The 23,416-nt window shown below is 44.9% G+C and overlaps 1 protein-coding gene across 1 annotated transcript; it reads left to right on the top strand.

The window, feature by feature from the left end:
- Window positions 1-51: 51 nt before the first annotated feature.
- On the top strand, window positions 52-21,488 carry mmp28 (matrix metallopeptidase 28). Its single transcript, XM_064352379.1, has 9 exons — window positions 52-310; window positions 834-2,491; window positions 7,856-7,932; window positions 9,073-9,269; window positions 14,061-14,282; window positions 15,235-15,480; window positions 18,958-19,107; window positions 19,691-19,858; window positions 20,371-21,488. The coding sequence occupies exons 2-9, from the start codon at window positions 2,354-2,356 to the stop codon at window positions 20,763-20,765; spliced, it is 1,593 nt and encodes a 530-aa protein (XP_064208449.1). The 5' UTR covers window positions 52-310; window positions 834-2,353; the 3' UTR covers window positions 20,766-21,488.
- Window positions 21,489-23,416: the final 1,928 nt, after the last annotated feature.

The following is a 23,416-nucleotide window of genomic DNA, read 5'->3' as shown; positions in this document are numbered from 1 at the left end:
GTGACGCAACCCGTGGAGCGCGGAGTGCGTGGTGTGTGTGTGCGCGTGCGTGTGCGTGCGTGCGTGCGTGCGTGTGCCTCCACACGTGTGCTGCGCTCCAGGTTCGAGTTGGAACCGTGACCGCCCGGTCGCTCAACGCGCTCTTCCTTTTTGCAGATCGCGGCGGACGCGGCGGCTACGGGGGCGACCGAGGCGGGTTCAGGGGCCGCGGTGGTTTCCGTGGCGGCGATCGCGGAGGCTACGGCGGCGACCGTGGCGGATACGGAGGGGACCGCGGCGGCGGCTATGGCGGCTACAAGATGGGTGGAAGGTAAGAAATTATGAAACTGTTTGTGTGTGTGTGTGTGTGTGTGTCGATAAAGCTTGTTGAAAACTGCCTGGTATGTACAGGAATGTTTGCCATCCTCTGCCAGACAGTTTGATCACAATTACATCACATCCTGTTGTGAAAGGCTACTAGTATAATCTCACAAAAATGCATTTCACTGTGATAATCTGATTGTCTGCCTGTTTTTGGGGAGCTTGTAAAAGAATCAAGTTTTCAGTGCGAACGGGGAGCCAAGGGCCAGTTTACGAATGAGGTGTAGCTGTCCTTACGATCATATTTTACCCTGTTTAACTGGGGCCTGTAGTTACAAACACACTGTTTGGGGGTGGGGGTGGGGGGTTATTTTATAATCAACACCAGAGAAACAGTTGAACATACCAGTCATGCACATCATTGCCATGGTGTTTTAGAAGCCAATTAATAAATTGTGTATGTCCACTGTGACACTTTTCCTACTGTTCATTTTCTCCTCTAAATCGCTAAGGCACATTTTGTCTCCTCACAGAGGCGAACACAGAGAAGACCGACGGGACAGGCCGTACTGAAGACTTTCTGCGGGACCCATTCCAATTCTGGGGGTTAGATCTGCGTTCCCTTTCACCTACCTTTCTTTGTCGGGGCGTCCCGCGACCTGCTCCCGACCCGTCTGGTGTGCAGCTACTGTGAAGGAACTTACTGCTTTTGGTGGATGGTCAGTAGGGGGCGGCAGCGGAAAGACTTCATCATGATTTTCGTTTCATGTTTTTATTTTTGTTTGTTTTGTTTTGTTTCTTTTCTTTCTTCTCCATTTGTCTAGTTCTAACAGGTTAAAACATGGAGTGTTCATGTAGACTTGTCAGATGCTGCATTGCCAAAATTGCATTTTGTAAAATGAATAAAGTGTGTTTTACTTCATTGTTTTCAACTGACAAGTATTCTGATTTTTTTTTTTAATCATTCAATTTCCAGAAGCTTCTGTTGGAATGATGTGAAGTTATGTTGTAGATAAGTCAAGGTTGATCTGTAATGACTGCATTCTAATGCAACTCTCCTTTTTGTAATCTGTTCCACATTTGTAAACCGTCTTTATTGGTTGCTTAACCCAAAGCTTCAACATCTAGTGGTTTAAAAATAAAGAATTTTATAATTTGGCAGTCATACTTTGTTTAATAGCTTCTTTTGGATCCCTGATTACAGAAATTAAAGGATTACGAAAGAAGTACAGGATTTTTTGAAATTGCGTTCCTAAAACGTATTCGATGCATTAGGAGACTGCATCTCCTCTGGAAATGTCTCAGAGATTTATGAGCAAACCTACTACCCAACTTTTAACTGCAGCAAAGAGTAAACTGAAAGATCAGTTTGCTTGAATCAGACTGCAAACACACTCACTGTCCCTGGCCAGCTTTCATCTTAGTTTTAAATGTTTAAAATTGAGTGTGCTTTGAGGTTTAGTACGGTGGTCCACGGGCAGCTGAAGAGGGGCAGAAATTAGCGTCGCCGATTTCAGTGTGTAAACGTCATAAGAGAATGCGCGTCTTTGCGGATATCAGACCATGTAATTGCACAACACAGATACGTTGTGTTTGTGGCATGTTTGAAAGGCTTTTCCTCCTATTGCTATCATTTCTGGCCAATTGCATACAGACACGGACAATAAATTATATTAATGTAAAGAAAAAGGTTCTGTTTGAAGGGTACGTGTTTGGATAAGTGAACTAACATTCCATTACGGCTCTTCAGCCTCCAGCTCGAGTCCTCCAATCACACCCTTAAGTGGTAGGGGCGGTCCGACGCACGCGGCAAGACCGATACCCTCCCTGCCCACAGGCTTTGCGTGTGCTGCTATTTTGAAATAGCAGATTGTTAGAGAGAGCGCTACAGGGTTTCGGGAGGGATGTGTTGCCTCAAACGATGATACCTCCTGCAATGTCATGCCCCTCAGCCCGAAGGGAGCGGCGTTGCTCTTAAACAAGTCACACTGGAATGATGACTCCTCTTTGGATTAAGTTGTCCGTGGTGTGTAGCATCTGAGATCTGCGCAGGATGACAGGTCGCGTTGCGTCGTTGCCTGGAGGTAATCTTTGGACGCTGGTTCTGCGACTGCTTCCATTGCTTCTTGTGAAGGCGACAATTGGCTCGCCGGTGTCAAGCATCCAGCCTGTTGAGAACTTCGCTGCGGAGGTAATTCTTTTTGGGTTTTGTAAGTAATAAATGCGCGTGTAAACCTTTATCTTTGAAATATTAAAAAAACGAATCACATCGTTTAATATAGAGGCTTACATGACTTCAGCAAAGTTAATATAATTTTGACAGGAGCAGCTTAATTGATAACTTGTGGTTGTCAATGTGTATAATTGTAAGACTATTAGGTCATTTGGAGTTGTGGCGCTCCGGTTAAATTAGTGCAAAACATACCCCAAGAAATGACTGTACGTGACCATTTCAGCTTACCTGTGTTTTATTTGGGACATTGTGTCCTTTTGAACCACAAGAATAAAAACTGTAAGCTAGCTGACATTTTTTGTTCTTGATTAAAACAAGCAGGATTTGCAACACTTACATAGATTTATTGCAAAATAGTGATTTTTAGTCGAGTAGATATTGTTACCGCAGTTTACCTTTTTTATATTAGCCTACATGACGCAAAACTTCTGATCTTTTTTGTTGCTGCAAATAGCAGTCAAAGCTCACGATAAGGGTCTTTCCCAACCGTCAATTAAGTTGCAAAAGACCTGATAATGGAACAAATTACCCCTTGACAAAGGATTATGAACAGCGCACTCTGTGGATTGCCCATTGTGCTACATTCACTGTAGTTTAGGGGAATTGTTAAAACGTTTGATGCGATTCCCTCCTTCCCCAATATTTGGACTTCTCTGAGGGACTCTTGTACAACCTGCAACTTTACGGGGCAAAACCGTGATTATCACCATGGGGAATTTTTGCCCTCCGCGAGCACCTCCTAGTTCTGCACACGAACCGTTGCTCATTGCCGACCTCCTCTTGTCCAGTGAGTTTGACCTCATCGCCTGTACAAAGATGCCCTCCGGATTCCTCCGCTGGCTGTCACCTCTTGGCTGACACTAAGCCTGCAGTCGCTGCAGCTCAGGGGGCCTCATCCCTGGGCCCAGGAGAGCCACAGGGTCCCCCGGGTTTTGTTTTGAGCAACGGTGTGTGTGCAGAGCTATAAAGTGAAAACAGCAACACAATTTCTGACCCAAGAAACCATTTGATGTGAGTTAACTGTCAAAGCAATCGGCTGTAATTGATTTATTAAATGTTGAGTAACAGTGTTAATCGGCACACCCTGTGGCCCTCCAGGACCAGGGTAGGGCCCTTGCATCGTGCAGAGACCTGTATGACTTGAGCAATATGAACGGAAGCCAAAACCCAGGTTGCATTCATTGCATTACATTACATTACATTTATTTGGCAGACGCTTTTATCCAAAACGACGTACAATAAGTGCGTACCAAAGGTCATTAGAACAACCACAAAAGACAGGTCAGATAAGGTACAATACTAATTATTAGTAATAGTTATTCATAGCCATGAACACATTATGTCCAGTTCACACAGTAAACATTACTCTGCCCTAACCTATGCTAAGTCAAACTAGGAGGCATGGCAATGAGCTACAACATCAAGATAACAATACAAGTGCGGTATATAAGTGCTGGTTGGAGGTACATGTGTAATACGAAAGTGCTACAGGAACAAAGTGGAAGGATAAAAATGCTAAGAGTGATCCTAGCATTCAGGGAATATTTTCAAACTCGCAGCACGCTTCGCAAACACTGCTCACCCACTTGGCAGGCATAGAATTATGGCTAACCAGAACATGGCAGCTCTTAGATGTGGTCGCTTGGAATTGTGTTTTCTCTCTCAGTTGTTCAGGCATACAGACCAGTATCTGTGATCTTATCCACTGAACACACACACACACACACACGCACACTCACACACACACACCCCAGGTCTCAGCCAGTGGCATCTCCTGTACTCCATTCACGTGTGCTAACACTGCACTGGGCATTTCCACACTGAGCTACACTGTACAGCAGTGGCAACCAACCCTGTTCCTGGAGATCTACCATCCTGTAGGTTTTCATTTCAACCCTAATTTTGGCACGCATGATTCTACTGATTAGCAGCTCAGTGAAATCTCTAGCTGTTGAATGAGGTTGTGCTTTGTTAGGGTTGGAGTGGAAGCCTACAGGGCTGTAGATCTCCAGGAACAGGGTTGGTTACCACTGCTGTACAGGAGCTGTACTGAGGAAGGAGCAGCAGGGAATGGAAGTGGCGTGATGGATCCCAACGGATTTGGTCGGTTGAATCGCTTCTCGCGTCGAGCTCAGATGGATTTGAAAGGCCCGACGCTCTTTCAGGCCCCTGAGGCTGAGGCACAGATGTGTAACTTGGGAAAAGTTGGGAAATGTCCTGGGGTCAGATTGCTGGCAAATTAAATCTGCAGACTGGGCCCAGCTGAAAGAATGCTTCCAAGTTACTTTCACCCCCCGATGGCAATCCCCAGCTTATGAAAGCATTTGTAGGGGCACATTCCCAACCAATCGGCATTCAGTGCATTTTTACCGACAAGTGTTGTCCTGTTCCTGCCTTGAAGCAACAGTACCCCATCTCATGGCTGGAAAATAGCTTTGCTCTTAGTCAGGGCCAAGGCCTGTAACTTTTCTCTTGGCTGTAAAATGCTAATGTTTGTGATTTCATCGCTCGGCTAATTTTATTAGCCTCTATGGCAAATGGGGGAAACATGCAGTCTTTGTTATTCTTTCTGACTTTGGTTTTGTTATAAAATGGAGGCCGTTGTCTTGGTTAGTATTTAACTGAAACTGGAGAACGAAACTCTAGTAATAGTGTCCTTCAGTCTCTGGTTGATTGACTCTCAGCCCACTGAACATTGCAGTGTGTTCGAAGTGAAATATTGTATTTCCATTAATGTGTTATATGCTACACAGTACAGCGTATAATTATATCATTTTATCTGTCGTGTATTAGCAATGTATTTAAAAAAAATTTTTTACTTAATGTTTTGTGGGGTTCAGGGTGGTATCGTGAGTATATTACAGATATCTACTGAAATTTGAATTCCCACTCATAAATAAAACTTTAACTTTTTATATGTGAATTATAGCGCTGTATAAAGGAATTTCATATGATCAGCAGAAAACACCATATTAAATTGTAGGCCCTATATGTGCAGCACACACACATTTGAGTGAATTAAAGATCATCTGTAGTTGATACGTTTTTGTGTACTGTATCTTAGACCCCCTGTTACTTAAATCACGGTCCTCGAGGGCCGAGAACTGCTGGTATTCCATCCTCCCTTTAACTGGGAGTCAGGAATGAGGACAGTCCGGCCAATCAGTAGCACTAATTGTTCAGTTAATTACTTGGGAGAAAAGAAAACCAGGGCTGGATTTGCATTTGAAGGTCAGATTTGAGTACCCATGTCTTAGACCCTGGTATTGTGAGCCCAACCCAATGTAATTGTTCTTCCTGATCCTGGCATCCATTACAATTTCATAAATACCCCTGCAACAGCAGTTTGTGGCTATGGAATCGCGTGTGGAATTATGGAATTACGTGTGGGCGATGTGAAGTTGTTTTTCCCACACTGCTGATTTCATGCTGGTCGGATTGATATTTGTCAGGCACAGGCAGTAAAGAAAAACCCCCAGAATGCTTTTCTGTTCTATTAATAGTCCCGCAGAAGTACGGATGTGCTCTGGTTTTTCCCAGGCCCGGCTGGTTCCAGGAGGACAGGGCTAGTGTCCGAAAGGAGGGCGCGGGTGGGGATGGGGCAGGGGGGGCGGGGAGCAGGGGGCTGGGTATTCTCTTCCCAATGACAGCCAGTAGTCACAGGGGTCGTTCAGCATGTTTTGTCGGAGCTTCTGAAACCTCTGAAGAGGAACATTAGGAGCATTACCAAAGATTCTATAGACACTCCAACTGGTCAGCTTCGTATTCTTCTGAATACCTGCCATTGAGCCCAGTGTTCAAATCTGTTGTGCCAAGCGCAGTACTATGCCTGTGGATGTTGTGAACTGTATTATAAAATGTGTTACTTCAGTCCTGGATGCTGATTGGCTGAGACGGTGTTCTGCAGTGATTGTGAAACAGATATGGAGTGGGAGGTGGCACAGTGGGTAAGGAACTGCGCTTGTAACCGAAAGGTCGCAGGTTCGATTCCCGGGTAAGGACACTGCCGTTGTACCCTTGAGCAAGGTACTTAACCTGCATTGCTTCAGTATATATCCAGCTGTATAAATGGATACAATGTAAAGTGCTCTGTAAAAAGTTGTGTAAGTCGCTCTGGATAAGAGCGTCTGCTAAATGCCTGTAATGTAATGTAATGTAATGTAATATGGAAACAGTTAATCAAAGAGCCTGTTGGAAACAGTATGCCTCCAGGCACAAACTGTTGCTTAGAAATAGTATTGCAAAATAAATATTATTACATCATCAATTTATTGTTCCTATATGTTGTATTAAAGTAATAAGGCACGAGAGGCCATGCTGTATCATGAACAGTCACGGCTACTGGGGATTGGCAACGTTCTGCTTTACGTCATGCCTAACAACACCCCTGCAGCTGTGACTGGATTCACGATACAGCACGGCCGGTCATGCCGTATTGCTTAAATATAGCATGGGGTAGTCCTCTTATCAATCTGAGCCTCCTGTCTGTAAGGAGCAGGGAGGTGGGAAGGAACGCGGGAGCTCATCATCTGATTGGTGTGTAGAATCTTTGGGGTACACACGGCGCCCCCAGCTGCAGGAGGGAAGCACTCGCGTGAGAACCGTCACCACTTCCTGCCCGCTCTGAGACATGGGAGCGAACAGTGTCACTGGTGTGGGAGGAGCTGCTGGTTTAGCACACCAGCAGGGGGGGGGGGTGGATAGGGTCGCTGATGTCACGACCTCCCCTTAAGGTGTCCTCTGCAGCTGTGGCGTGCTGGGGCCGTCTGTGCGCGTCACATGACCCAGCCAGCAGGCTGCCTCCAGCGCTCCAATCAGGCCGCCCGCGTGGTGGAGCGCTCTGCGTTCGCAGGCCTCTGCAGAGGGATGCTGTGCGTGAGGAGGAGTCTGAGGGCCTTTCATGCCCTGCCAGTGCTTTCATCTTCTTTCTCCTCCCCGGATGTCTCCATCGATCGTAGCCTTTCCCAGGAGTCATCACGCGGTCGGCAAGCTTGTGCTGTGTGAGCTGACGTGCGGTGAAGTTAGCGGGAATGACAATGGCATTCTCAAAGGAAATGAATGATACCACTCACGACTGAATGAATTGCCTTGCTCTGTCGTGCGGTATGGTTGCGTTCTGTGGAACTAGCTCCCTTTGAAGAGTTTTGTGTCTGTTTTGAGTTGTGACCAAGGAATTTTAGAACCGGTAGCTGTTCTTGTTTGCTCCCTCGAACATTGACTCAGGGTGAGCAGCTCCCCCAGCATATCAGCAGTACCTTTTTTGACCACTAGGTGGTAAAAGTGCACAATAAAGGGGCTCGGAATTTGTTCTTGTACTTCCAGGGCTTTCTGGAGAAATATGGCTACCTGCACCAGGAAGATCACAGACACAATGAAGTGGAAGTGTCCTCCGCTCTCAGGTATTGTACTGTCGCTTGTCTGGCATACAACTGAACCACTAATATTTGGCCTTCAAAAACAACCTACAGTATTTCATACTCTTTCAGTTATTTGCCATTCCATTTCAGGCTCAAAATGAGAAAAAAGTTCTGTAGGTTCAAATGACTCATTTCCGACCTACGACCTCACAGGACCGCACCCCCTCAAGGAGTGGAATTTGCAACACGAGTTCTTTCAGTCAGAAAGATTCCTCAGAAGGGAAATTGTGAAAAGAAAAAAAAGGAAATAAAGGATATCCTGTCATATCTTACCTTTTTGAAGTTGAAATGTGACACAGTGTCAAGCAAGGAGAACTCTGTAGATTTGTCTCATGGCACAGAAGATAAAATGTTAGAATGCAACTGAAGCGAAGTTGGCCTGATAATTGTCGCTACCCGCTCCTGCTGACTTACGCTTGAGTGGCTATGTACACACTGTTATGTTTTCTTTGCTACTTTGGGGTTTACACAACATGGAGTGAACGTATATATCAATTTAAACAAACACAAAGTTGCACAGTGGCGCTGAGGGGAGTATTTTAATGAGAAAAGCAATGCTCCACCGCCACCAGCGTGTTTGTCTGGAGCGGTTAGCCAAGCTTTCTGACGTTCTTCGTGCTGGAATTTACATTTATCCACAGATCTGTGATTATCTGAGGTGTGAGGCAGATAGGCCAAGCCTTCTGGGAGTCCATGGAGCCTTGAAGTGTGTGTGAGTGTGTGTGTGTGTGTGTGAGAGAGAGAGAGCGTGTGTATGTTTGCATGTGTGTGTGAGAGAGGATGTGTCTGCGTGTGTTTATGTTGAGTGTTTTTGTCTGTGTACGTGTGTGTGCGTGTGTGTGCTTGCCCGTGTGTGTGTGTATGTGAGTGTTTTGTGTGTGTGTGCCTGTGTCTATTCATGTGAGTGTTTCTGTCTGTGCATGCATGTGTGTATGTGTGTATGCACCTGTGTGTGTGTGTGTGTGTGTGTTTCTGGGTCATTATTAATTTTCTTGCAGACCCCTTAATCAGGGAACTCTCCTGGACACACGATAAAGCTGTACAGTTTCTAACGCGCGTCATGTGACCTGGGGGTGCTTCCCAGAACCTCCGTTCACCACGTGTCCTCTCTCTCTCTCTCAGGGAGTTCCAGTGGCTGTCCCACCTGCCCGTTACCGGACACCTGGACGGCCCCACCCTGCAGAGGATGTCTGCCCCCAGGTGCGGAGTGAAGGACGCGGGGGGCCAGCAAGCCTGGGCCAAGCGGGTGAACAGAGTCTTCCTGGGCGGCGCTGCCCCCGGTGGCCAGCACAGGCGCAGCAAGCGTTACACCCGACCAGGTCAGCGTGCCCACCACATTCCCTGTACCTGGTTAGAGGGTACACTGGTCTATGGCCCACATGGTTTAGAACATGGATACTCAAATTGGACCTTGAATCCATTACATTACATTACATTACATTACAGGCTCTTTTCCAGAGCAACTTACACAAGTCAACTTTTTAACATAGCATTTAAATTGCATCCATTTATACAGCTGGATATGTACTGAAGTAATACAGGTTAAGTACCTTATACTATGCTTCCACCAGCCCTGGTTTTCTTTTACCCCAGGTCATTAGCTGAAAAATTAGTTCTACTGATTGGCCAGACTGTATTCATCCTGACTCCCAGGTAAAGGGAGGTCAGAAAACCAGCAGTTCTTGGACCACGAGGGTCTTGATTTGAGTAACAGGGGTGGAATGGTGACAATAATTTTTGTTCTTATAGTTCCAAATGTTAACTTCTTAAGGAGTTCAAGTTTTACAGGTCTTGCATGTCAGAGGATAGGGCAGCTGGGTGGGCTCCAGTCTAGGATGGGTTCCATGGTCTGGTCCTGGCTGTGGCCCACAATCCTGCAGGGTGGCACACATTTGGTGATGATGTCATCAAATCCCTGTGGATGCACTGAGGTCCACACATCGAATCAGTTATTTCACTGTAAGCTGTCTGCTTTCCCATTCAGGATCTTAAAATGTAAAGCTATTTAGCAATGAATATGTTTTAAGATACTGCCAGAATTGGTTGTTTAGTGTTCGGCAAACAACTGCCCATTGGTCTGTGGATTTCAGACACCTTAAAACCTCAGACAGACCCTTGAATCAATCAACAACCGTGTGATGTCTTTGTAATGTCATTACTCTAATGCAGTATGTCGAACCATGCATAATATAAACAGCCTTACTCATTATTTTCTTACATCAATTAACGATGAGTGTTTGTCCTAGCAGTACCTAATGTTAATGTTTGTATTATATTCAAATTTTAAGTTTACCCAATGCGTCTCTGGCTTTCACATCTGCCTGTTTATCTGGGGCATATCTGAAATATTTCGATAGTGAGATACAGGAGGAGGATACAGTAATTTGCCGGTATCTCTCACTTTCTACGTTCCGGTCGGCCTGCCATGGACGTGCTTGCGCATTCCGCCGGGTTGCCAGATGGATTCGTTCACTCTTCAGGAATCCAAACCCTAAAGACTGAGTCAAGTACCTGACAGCTGCAATCTGTTCCCTGTGCGTAAACGCGTATCTGGCACCTGTGGGAACTGGGTGTAGGCCTTGACTGCCAGCTGGGAATTATGCCTCATTGGTGATATAAGTTAGCTATCTGTACTCACGTGGGGGGAAGGAATTCTGGGAGATATAGACTAACTGCTGTTGGAACACTAGCTGAATTTAAAAAAATAATTGGAGCTGCTGGCAACCGCAGTTGTGGAAGTGCAGGTGTCGTTCTCTTGGTTTGGTGATTATTTATTCTGATTATTTATGTACGGCACCTGCAGGCTTCAGCTGTTATTTCCTGTTTGAAATGGCCCTGACGGCAGTATGTAGATAGACACACTGGTGGACTGTTTGTGTGGAATCTCACATGTATTTTAGGAATTTGTAAATTTGACCTTGGCTGTGTTTGAACCCCACATCCCCACTACCCATGCTCTAAACGAACAAGAAGGTGTGTATACGCTAATATGGCAGGTTGTTTGTGAGATTTGTGTGACCTTATCTCTTGCAATGAATGGGGCTTGTCAGGAATGCATCAGGAAACAGGAAATACAATTCATTAAAAAAAAAAAAAAAGCTTTCAGCAAGCAGTGGTGGAAAACCAAGATTCAGAAAGTACTGCCCAGTATTTTGTTCCAATCACCTGTGTTTGCTAATTAGCACATATCTTCAGCCAGGAGGTAGAAATAATCTATTAAATCAGTGGGCTGAGTTCGTGGGTGGAAGAAACACATGGCACGACTTTTACTTGCTTACCCCTGGACTTTCCTCCTCTGTCAGCAAGCACAACAAGCGGATGACCCAATACCGTAGATTTTCTGAAATTCAAGCTTGATCATGTCATTCATCATGGTACTTAATTTGACTCGTGCCTTTTGATTAGAATCACGAATAAACGGTTACCCATTTTAAATTACATGTAATTTCTTTACATAGTTCTGGTTCATCTGGGGGCCAGAACAGAATGATATCTTCTTACCATGACAGTTTGGAGATGTCCAAGAGTTACTGCAAGAATAAATAAAAAAGACCTACACAACATGCCGTGGATAATTTTGGGATATTTGGATTATTTATGTTTTTACTGGCATGTGTTTGGTATCTTGTGTCTAATTCCCATCTGGTTTCCATATGGAATTTGCCTGAAACCAGTACTTTGCAATGTAATTGAAGTAAATAACAATTGCCCAGATGAAGGGGGTTTGGGCCTGAAGGCTTTGGGGAGATTGAAATTACACGTGGCTTCACAATAGAATGAGGCAAATCCCCTCTTTACCTGAAGGGCCCTGGAAAAAAAGGAGCTGTCGGGAGCGGATCTGAGAAATTTGGCCGCTTCCTGAAGTCAGAGATAGTGGTTCTCCGGCGTTTTCGAGCTGCAGTTCTAATTGCTTCCAGAAGGGAAGTCTTGGAATGTCTTCAGCGTCCAACATCCTGGCCACTTTGGTCCTCCCCGCGGGACCCCTCTCCCACTTTAATCTCGATGTGTGATCTCGCCCCCCCCCCCCCCCCAAAAATAAGCGGCAGAGATCCCGCTGCAGGCCATGGGAACGCAGACATCATCGTCATCGTCATAATGACCGCTTTTCCACTGGAGGGCCATTTGTCTCAATTATAAGACCCCCCCCCCACCCCCACCCCTAATAGGATGTTAGGTCAGCACTGCCATAAACCCTCACACAGGGCAGAGATTGGAGGTGGGGGTGGGGTGGGGGGGCGTCTGCGTTCTCGGTGCCTTTCACGGGCCCCTGGGGGTCCCCTGTTCCTCTGCTTGCTCTTCTCGCCCATCCCACTGTCCCGCCTGTCTGTTCCATCCATGTGTTTAGAATTCGTTTTAGAACAGAGAGACTAACGTAATCAGGACTATTACATTGGGAGTCAATTGCAGTGGTCTTAGTTAACCTCAGGCTTATTAAAACTCTAGACCACAGAACTGCGTAACAACTGGAGCTGTGGAATAAGGATTAGCTGTTCCAGTTGAAATGCAGTTCTGCGGTCTAGAGGGTTAAACCAGCTAAGCACAACTGCAATTAACCCGACATGTTTCATATGCTTTAAGATTCCGGTAGTATTTATTGTTTAAATGGACGTCCATCACTCTGATGTCCGCAAACACCTTAAAAGCCCCCTGTTAAAGCAGACCCTTGAATTAATGAACATCTGCGCTTCTGTTAAAGACCACGCCATTTGCATCTTGCCCGTAGGCCTCTCAGATCTCCCCCCCCCCGCTCAGGACAATTGCGCCATCACACAGTTCCACTAGCCGCTAGCCGCCGGCCGCGCTGGAGCGTCCGATGGCTTCGTTTCCTGCGCCGCTCTCTTTGTTTCCCTGCGCCGCCACCGCGCGCGGCTTTTAATCCGCTAGCGGTGACGCGGGTCGCCAGGCTGCGTGATCTCGTGCGCGGAGCAGGTGGACTCACAGTGTTTTAAAAAACCTCCGACTGCCACCTTTGACGAATGTGGGCCTTTGATGTTCGCCAAACGTGTAATTACACAGGCCTAACTACAGACACAAGCTTAAGCAAATTGCCCTGGCGTTGCTATGTATAGCGTTTGCCTGCACGTGCGCTGTATTGTGTACCGTCTGATAAACACAGCTTGGACAGACTGTACACATGCTGTCTGCGCATTACGTTAATTTTGTCAGCAGTTGTGTAAATATTGTTTACTCGTGTAAAAATGTCTTAAACAACCACCTGTCACGTATAATCTGCACCTCATCTCCACCAATGACACAGTCAAGCTCAGAAACCAAGCAGCTGGCCATTGTTTGTGGAAAGGAATTATTGGTAATTTCATCATCGAATACGATGAGACAAAGACTTTAAGAATTGGCCATATTCTGCACAACCTTTAACTCTTTAGATGCTATTAAAGTATTTAAGATACACTTTATTTATTGAACCCCTGTGGGGTAATTTATCCTCTGCATTTGACCCATCCTAGCTGCTTACAGTAGGAGCAGTGGGCAGCCACAGTGCAGCACCCGGGGACCAACTCCAGTTCTGAGGCCAGTGCCTTGTCTAGCAGTGGAGAGTGGCGCCTAACCTGCAGACCTGGGACAAACTCCAGTTTCTATGCCTGTCTGTGGTGTATTGGCAATGAGATCTCAGAAGTGCAAACCCTCTTCTGGCCATATGACGTGTGGCACAGGGTGGAATGCGCTTGTAACGAGGTCGTAGTTGAATCCGAAGGACACTGCTTGTCCCTTGAGCAGTACAACTGCATTGCTTCATATAGCTGTATAATGGAACAATGTAAAGTCTATAAAGTGTAAGTGTTCTGATAAGAGCGTCTGCTAAATGCCTGTAATGTAATGTAATAATATTGGCAGGCTCAGTTGCACCAGGCAAGATCAATAGAGCACAGAAAAGTATTTGAATCCAAAACAAATACGTTTTTGACCCAGGTATGAACCTGACATACATTATCTAAAGAGTTAAAGTATTTAAGATAAGGGCAGTGGAAGGAGTACACCTAACCTGGCGTGTATTTTTGTATTTTTTTTTATTTTTTAAAGAAACTGTGTAAACCTCCTGAGAGCCCGGAGCTCAGTCTGTGCTCACGCAGTGCCTCCTGTCTCCTCTGCAGGGGAGAAGTGGTACAAGCGGCACCTGACCTACCGGGTGGTGAACTGGCCGCGGCACCTCCCCAAACGGCAGGTGGAGCTGGCCGTGCGCACCGCCTTCCAGCTGTGGAGCAACGTGTCCGCCCTGGTGTTCCGGGAGGTGGCCGGGGGGCCGGCCGACATCCGGCTGGCCTTCTACGCGGGCGAGCACAACGACGGCTCGGGGAACGCCTTCGACGGCCCAGGTGGGGATTGGGGGTCCTCGCCCTTCACCTGCGGCTTTTCTGGGGGATGACGGATTTTTAACAGCAGTGGGGTTTGTTTTTTTAATTTTCGATTTTCCGCTCCTGCCTTGGGAACTGCTGTACCGTCTGGCTATGTGAGTGTGCAGTGAGAGTGACGAAAAACCATGTGACCTGACATCTTGAAATATTTATGTTAATGCTGGAGAAACAAATATTCACCTTAAAATCCAAGACATCAAGCCCCAGCTCGAAAAACTATCGAAAACTTAATAATATTATATGTCTCTCTCTCTCTCTCTCTCTGTATCTCTCTCTCTTTCTGTCTCTCTCTCTTTCACATACACACACACACACACACACACAATCTTATTACTTATGGCTTGTGCAACATAAATACAGGATTTACTCAAGCACCTGACTGCATTACTCCCGTCAAAAGGGTTACCAAAATGTATTCAGTTTGCCATGTAAGTAAAACAACCCGACTCAGATCCTGCTGTGGAATCACATTAACTCTGTCAGTGATCCTACAGCTGCCATGTGTAGTCATCCATCATGTGAATACATAATAAATCAAATCTATTATATTTGTATAGCATTTTTTACAGAATCTGTCGCTTTACAGAGTAGCAGAACAAGAGCAAAACCAGGCCTGAACTCTCAAATAGCAACCACATTAGGTTAAAAAAACTCCCCAATGGGGAGAAAAGGCCTCAAATGGTAGCAAGAAAAAACTCCCCTAATGGGAAGAAATCTCAGTAGGACCCTGGCTATAAAGGGGGAGTCCATCCTCCATTGGCCAGCCCAGTGTGAAATGGGCGCAGAATGGTTGTAATGGGTGTAACCTACAGGACGTTAGATCTCCACGAACAGGATTGGGCACCCCTGTCATCGATGATTTGAATCTGCGACACGCCTGACTCCCGCTTGTCACTCTTGCGTTGGCCCACAGGGGGAGCCCTGGCGCACGCGTTCTTCCCCTGTCGGGGCGAGGCGCACTTCGACATGGCGGAGCGCTGGACGCTGGACGGCTTCAAGGGGCACAACCTGTTCATGGTGATCGCGCACGAGATCGGGCACACCCTGGGGCTGGAGCACTCGCCCGCGCGCCACGCCCTGATGTCGCCCTACTACAAGAAGCTGGGCAAGGCCCTGGTCCTGAGCTGGGATGACATCACTGCCGTGCAGCAGCTCTACGGTACGCTAACATCGCCAGACATTACGCGGCGTATTCAAACTGGATGTTGCCATTCTGAATATGGCACCAACAGACAACAGCGTCTTGTTGGAAACCATAGAGAGAAATTGTATAATATCCATTTTGGGGTAGCTGCCAAATCTATAGATTTTTTTTTCTTATTTTACTAAACAAAATATAGTTAAATCAATGGCGTGCTAATATGCTTTATGTGGCTGATCATTTTACACAGAGTCAAAGAAAGTAATTGATTATGATGTTCAAATAGCAAAACCTGGTTCTGGTTGCAGAGGAAAATGCTCGATTTTTCATGCTAGCTCTCCCAGGTATAGCATCACTAATCAATTAGCCAAGACCCATGGTGAGTCAGTGGCGGGCCCAGAGAGCAGGGGAAAGCTGTGGGCTGCTGCAGCGGCTGGCAGCAGTTTGAGCTGGGCTCACGTGCACCTCTCCGGGGGGTTGGGGGGAAAATGCGTCACGTCCCTGTGAGTCCACGGTCCTGAGCGTGCGAGCGTAGGAATGTTGGCATGATCAAAATGCTGCGTGTTTACCTGAAAGCTACAAAAATGAGTTACATGCGGACGGTTGATTTCAGATTCTTTCCCTTGATCAGGAAGTACGGGAAGATGTGAAACAAACATGACAAAGTGCGTTCTTTTTCTCTTGTTGTTAGTTTGCCCAAGAGGCAGGAATTCAAACAATGTGCGCGTTTTTGCAATAAACTTTTTATATCGCGCACTCACCTTCAAGTGTTTGAAGGCAATTGTGCTGGATGTTTGTTATTAGCGCATAGGAAGTGCCACAGCCAGGAATCGAACCCGTGGCCACAGGGGGGGACCCACACATGGGTCGGAGAGCTGGCCTCCCCACGGACCGTGCCACATTCTCGTCCCATGTGCACTCTCAGAAAAAAAGAGATCTTTGGCTTGTTTCCATAGAGTAATCGTTTTTATTACTTTATGGAAACTTCTATGGTAGGTGTGAACAATGTAAAACATCCCAGATTGAACCACTTTGCCCAAACAAAGGACCCTTACACTAGATAGGGTTCCTCTAAGGAGGCACAGAGGAGCGTTTTTCGAACCCCTTTCTTCTGAAAGTATGTGGCGTGTATGTTCATCCCACTTCGTCCCAGCTCCAAAATACGGAGAACTCTGTTTTGTTAGCTCTTGTCTTATTTGACGTAAAGAAAACACATTACATCACGGGGTCTGGAATTTAAAGGGGCGTAAGCAGGATTAATCACTCGACGTTGTTTGACATCTCAGCGTGACAGATACCAGCCGACCTTAAAAACATGTAGCGCTCTTTTCATACAGAGAGAGAGCGCTCAGCTCATTCAGCTACACTGACGTGCTTGAGCTGTGGATGATAGATCGGGGCGTGATGCGTCCATCTTGGTCTGTCGTCCCAGCACAGAGAAATGAGAGACTGCGGTGGAAACACAGCAGGTCTGACACTCGTCACTATTGGCTGTCAGTACCCTGTGACATCACTCCTCTCTGTACAAATGGCTTGTGTTGAGGGTACAATGCTCAGGTGCAGCGTTGTGTTGTACAGCGAAGGCTCGGGTTCTGGCCTGTGGCAGCTACAAACACTGGTAAATGGTAAATGGACTGCATTTATATAGCGCTTTTATCCAAAGCGCTTTACAATTGATGCCTCTCATTCGCCAGAGCAGTTAGAGGTTAGGGGTTAGGTGTCTTGCTCAAGGACACTTCGACATGCCCAGGGCGGGGTTTGAACCAGCAACCCTCCGACTGCCAGACAATCGGTCTTACCTCCTGAGCTATATCGCCCCTATACTGGAACACTGGAACAGCAGACAGCTGATTGGCCCTCTGAATGACCCCAAACAGTTTATGTTCCATTTTTACTCCCACACATTGGATCTGTGTGTCCCATCATCCATCTTCTGCTCTGAGTGGGGCTGTGGATCCTTCCATACACTCTCAGTGTATGAAAGTGCCTATAAAGGTACATACACTTATCACTGGGGTGGTATCCTGTAGGTACATAAAACTGTACCCCTAGCCGGCAATACAACATTAATTTGTACCCTTGCTTGTAAAAGGTACTTATTAGTACCCAAATAGAACATTATTGCTCTCAGCAGAGTGAACTACAACCAGATACATCGTAAATCTGAAGTGCTCCAGCCTGTAGGGAGACATCATGTCCAGCTGTCTGTCTGCCAGTGTTCTGTCCGCCTGTCCTCAGGGATCCAGATTGTATCCTTCGCCAAGACAAATGTTTGTACTGTGTTTTACAAACAAAAATGCTCGTGTGAGTTTTGTACACCAGTCAAAGGGAGCTGTGTGCCTCGACTGTTGCTGAAAAATCAAGTGGTTTTTTCTTTGCTTCCCTGTCTGTTAAAGCGTGTGCAAATCTGCACCACTGTTACCGTTTAAGGTGGAAGATCACAAATATGATCAGAATGTTCTTAACTGAACATTCTAATGCTGATGTAATAATCACTGCTGGTCATTTAAAGCAATGCGGTTCTAGAACACTGACTTAGAATTTTGAAAAAACCTACTCTTCAAAGGGTTAAAGGCAGTTGGAGTATATGCTGTGAGATTTTGTTTAGAATGCCTGAAAACTTAACATTTCCTGATCAAAAACAAATTTGACATAAATTGGAAACTTTGGCCAAAGGAAATGGATGGATTCAGCTGCAGAAACAAGTGGCCAAAGATATAATCTGTTCCCAGGCTCATATTAAGATAAAACGTGGGCTGACCGGTTCTTGGAAATGTTCTTGCCTTATGTGCGGTCTGAAATTTGGCAACAGATTAATACCATTTCATTGATGAAGGCAGTATGCTGAAATTGTTGGCTAATTGTCCTCATTTTTAAAAAAAAAGGGGTTTTAGAAATTAGGTACATTGGTTATAGAATTAGAAATTAGTTATCATACTTATATTAAAAATTCATATGATTGGGCTGCTGGGTGGCTCCTTCAGTAAAGACACTGTCCTAGAGCATGAACAAGTCTCACAGTCTGGTTTCAAGTCCGGACTGTTCCAGTACTGGCTATGGGTAGCAGACTCGCAGGGCGATGCGCAGTTGCTAGTGCTTCCCAGGGACAGCATGTATTCATGCACTAGGGACCCCTGCTGGCCAGTCGGGGAACCTGCGGTCCACCTGTTCTGTGGCATGTAATGTCTTCTGCTGAGATTTATACTGTGATGTAATAAAACGATAAAACGACATGTTTCAGAGGAGAGTGGGGGAGAGAAAGGAGCGGAGTGTGCCTACACTCTAATTCCAAAGCAACAAGGAAAACTAGTTAACTGATTAACATAACCTAAATCATATTAACCTGTGGATACTGGTTTAGACCAGCAGCGTTCCAGGATGCTTGAATCCTTAGCCTATAAGGCATAGAGTCTTATCTGTATTGAAAGACATGCAGTAGACATGTATGTAGAATGTAAACGTGTAGGTGAATTTGGTTGTTTGCTCTGTTCCCAGGAAAGCCCCCTGGGGGTCAGGTGGTCCAGCTCCCGGGACAGGTCTTCAGCTCGGCTCTGCAGGACCTGGCGCTGGCCCAGGGGGGCAAGGGGGACCCCGACTCTGCCCTGCCCCTGTACTGCCAGGGCCTCTTTGATGCCATCACAGTGGGTAAGACCCGAGCACAGCCAGGCCAGGACTCAACCAGGCTTGTTCTCTTCCACTACACAACTTTATCCATCAGCAGGCTGCATTCTCAAATGCCCCTTTGAATGAATGCCTATTACAGCTGAAGTTACCTGGAAACGGGGAAGAAAATTGGATTGAAAATGGTGTATTTGCCCACTTTTCACACTTTCCAAATTGAAAGTGCACTCTTGTGGATTTCAGTGGTAGTTTGTTTGCAGGGCGCCCTCCTGTGGATTTCAATGGTAGTACTATATATAGTATTATATGAACAGTATGTACTATTTAGTAGTATATTTACCCTCTTGTGGATTTTAGTGGTAGTACTATATGCAGGGCACTGAAAAGCAGGCTGACCAAGACTGTTGTGAAAGTTCAGTTATTCAGAATAGTTGGTGCTGTTATTTAAAAATAAATAAATAAATAAAAAAGATTACCATGGTTAACATCAAAGGGCATTTGTCGCTTACATTAGCCACTGTTTCTAGGAGGAGAATGTGCATGCTGTTCTGTGCTGTTTTGTGTAACTCATGGTGTGAGTAAGCAGGATTCATGTGTACTTGTTCAGACCAGAATGGCTCGGTTCTGGTGTTTCGTGGCGGCCTGTTCTGGACGGTGTCTGCCCAGGGGGACGTGGGCCCTGCCCAGCCTCTCCGCCATCGCTGGCCCCAGCTCCCTCTCGCCATCGAAGCGGCTGCTTTCTCACCCGTGGACAGGAAGTTCTACTTTTTCAAAGGTACACTGAGCAAGTCAATGAAGCAAATGCACATTTTCTTTTCCCTTTTTGATGGCTGTGTTTCTGTATTAGTCATAATATTGCAATATTTGACCCTTAATCCTTGCAAGGTTTTATAGGTTAATCCATTTTTGGGATTTTAAGACAGTTGACTAGAATGAAAAAACGTTAACGTTGTTCCTTATTGTGTGATGTTGACTTCTATTTTCCCCTTGGCACTCTTTTTTCTTATCCGTTTCTGGGTTTCTGAGAGTAAAACCAGCAAAATGAGGTTACATTGTCTGTACAAAACCAAAGTTTGGTCTCTACACTCCAGAATGAAGCTTGCAAATGACCCTGGGACGCAGTTGTTTTATTTTAATGTCCGTATTTTCATCAACAGTGCTGTATTTTGTGTTTCACCGCTTTACTGCGGTTTGTGTTTGTACATTTTATGCTACCACACCTGAAGTTCCCCCCGGGGAAAGTAAAGTTATTCTGAACCAACCCGATCTCTGTCTGCCCGCTGACAGGTAGACGTATGTGGCGCTATTCCGGGGACGATCTCGACCCCGGCTTCCCGAAAAAGAACGAGGACGTGGGCCTCCCCGCACACCCGGACTGCGCCTTCTTCTACGCCCCTTTGGGGCACATGGTCCTGTTCAAGGGCTCCCGGTACTTTGTGCTGAACCTGACGACCCTGCGCCCGGAACCGTACTACCCCCGCGGGCTGGCCGACTGGAAGGGGGTACCGCGTGGGGCCAACGGGGCCCTGGGCTGGGCCGACGGCCGGCTCTACTTCTTCCGGGCGCAGCAGTTCTGGAGGTTCGACCCGGGAAAAGTTCGGGTGACCGGCGGCGGTCAGTGGGCCCACGACCTGGAGTGGACTGGCTGTCAGGAACCCGGTGGGGCCAATGACGTTCTCTGACCACCAGGGGGAGCCGTACCGCTGATGCAAAGGGGTTGGCCTTGGGTTACGTGCAATGTAATAGGCCTATTTCACAAGATGGCGACCAAAACCGGATGTAGGGATACTTTGTTTCCGGTTACCGTTGCTACGGACGCAAGTCCATTTCTGACAGCAAAAAATTGAGCCTAAACAGCGACGTGTGTTCTCACAGTCCCTGATAGCTCTGCCAACGTTCACTGTCCGATGTTATCCGCATTGTCGAAGCATTGCTAGTGAATGTTAAGCGGTCTAAACTGGACAAGGGCTATAAATTCTTTTTTGAGAAGTTTGTATTCGGTTATGAAGGTAAGAATAACGTTAGCTCAACCACAACCACATCAAGTTAGCCGATTAAAGAGATGTTTCACTTCGACACAAATTCTTTTCTGGAGGCGACTCCATTGTGTTTTCGTAGCGTGAAGCAACATCTGCTGTCCGTTAACAGCGTCTCTGTTCCTCTCGGTTGTCCCGAAAATGAATGAATAGGGAGCCTGACAACTGTGAGGAAAAGCGATTCTGTTAACATTGGCGGTCAACAGGGGAGGCAAATGCTATGTACGTACAATGTTAGGCTCCACAAAATTACTTATGTTATTATACCCAAGTGAAATATCTCTGAATTAAGTTTTGTACTACCGTTACTATTTTGTGACATGTTGTTTGTGCTGTACTTGTTCTAATAAAGATTTATATTGCTTGTCAGATCGCCTGTGTTGTTTTCATCGCTGATAAAAACTACCCACACATTTTTAAATCAGCTGATATATCTTAAGTAGGCTTGTCGCGATGTCCGTCAATACATTTTGTAATTACAATTAACAACTAAAATAAACGTGCATCTGCAGTTTCAACATTGAATATCCAAATATGTGCTTGCTAACAAGCTAGCTGGCTAAAACGTAATTTGCTAATCATAACATAACATATAGCTCGCTAACTGATTTTATGACATTCCAAGTTCCAGCGCACACCAAACTACGGAGGAAGAGGTCTGCATGCTATTTCGCCGAGGCTCTCAACCAGGCGAACGTTTCCCTGCTCCTGTTTACAACCTGAGACACTTCTCCAAACCGCGCAAAGAGTACAGATGAGCTGCTTAAACTCTGAATAACTCGCGATGTCGGCAGACCTCTTCGTAGTTTGGTGTGCGCTGGAGCTTGCCATTGAGCCATAACACGGTCTTCTGTCGCATGCTGCAGCAAGGGTTTCTATGAAACTCTCGCTGGTTAAGAGATTATTTTCTATTTCTCTAGCTCTTTGGGCCATTCCCTGTGAAATTTGGTGCCCCTACTTGAAAGGTCCTAATACCAAGAAAATAAGGACCCCTTAATGAAGTCCGAATTATTGCCTCATTCAAATTTTAATTATTTAACGTTTTTGTTTGCTTATCCTTGATTGTACTGTCAAATTTTACTGATGCTAATGTAAACTTGTTTTTCTCACTCAGTAGCCCATTAATAAAAAAAAAAAATTATTCAAAAGTAAAAACGGCTGTCTTGTGATATGCCTGATTATAAACCGAGTTATATATATATTCAGAATTGTAATTTATATATTCAGAATTGAAGTTATATATTCGGAAATTGAATTTATATATTCGGGAATTGTACTTATATATCCAGAATTGAATTTATATATTAAATTGTTTTACTCATAGCATGAAGAAGTAATTATTCGAAAGTAAATTTTATATATTAAAACGATTTATATATATTCGGAATTGTAATTTATATATTCAGAATTGAAGTTATATATTCGGAAATTGAATTTATATATTCGGGAATTGTACTTATATATCCAGAATTGAATTTATATATTCAGAATTGTAATTTATATATTCAGAATTGAAGTTATATATTCGGAAATTGAATTTATATATTCAAGAATTGTAATTTATATATTCAAAATTGTAATTTATATATTCAGAATTGAATTTCTATATTCCGGAATTGTACTTATATATTCAGAATTGAATTTATATTTATTCTAATATTTTGAATTGTTTATATATTCAGAATTGAATTTATATTGTTATTATATGCAGAAAATTGAATTTATACTATGATCAAAGTAACTTGATAATTTATAATATTCAAAATTGTAATTTATATATTCAGAATTGAATTTCTATATTCCGGAATTGTACTTATATATTCAGAATTGAATTTATATATTCTATATATTCTTTATATATATTATTTATATATAATCCTGATTGCCATAACAATCATTCTTTTCGTCTTGATGCGCAGTGAACTCAAATACTGTTTAATGAGAATAACCACTTTACTGTTTTGTATACTTTCTACCACTAGAGGGCAGACGAGAACCAGTACGAAATGAATGGAACTGAATTCACCGCAAAGCGTAACATAAAATTCTAACAGGTATTGAGAAGGTGAGATTACATTATGACTTATTTAAAAATACTTTATATATATTTAAGTAATATAACCTGAAATAATGAACATTGTTTTAGTGGACAATTACGTTAGGTAAATCTCAAAAGTAGGCTATGTACTGTGCAATGGCATGTAAAATCGATTTTATGGAGATTTCAGACTTCTAGCCCAATTGGGTCCCATTCATTTGCACGCATCCGTCTGCAAGCCCCTCTAGGGACCACTAAA

The sequence above is a fragment of the Anguilla rostrata genome, chromosome 9 (genome assembly GCF_018555375.3).
Source record: "Anguilla rostrata isolate EN2019 chromosome 9, ASM1855537v3, whole genome shotgun sequence".
Classification (NCBI taxonomy): domain Eukaryota; kingdom Metazoa; phylum Chordata; class Actinopteri; order Anguilliformes; family Anguillidae; genus Anguilla; species Anguilla rostrata.
Note: the sequence above shows the minus strand (reverse complement) of the source record. Positions and strands in the feature narration are given on the sequence as shown.

Coding starts and splice junctions, on each gene's coding strand:
- mmp28 (XM_064352379.1), top strand. CDS start 2,354: ATGACAGGTCGCGTTGCGTCGTTGCCTGGAGGTAATCTTTGGACGCTG. Junction 9,270..14,060: donor CAAGCGTTACACCCGACCAG/GTCAGCGTGCCC, acceptor TCTCCTCTGCAG/GGGAGAAGTGGTACAAGCGG. Junction 14,283..15,234: donor GAACGCCTTCGACGGCCCAG/GTGGGGATTGGG, acceptor GTTGGCCCACAG/GGGGAGCCCTGGCGCACGCG.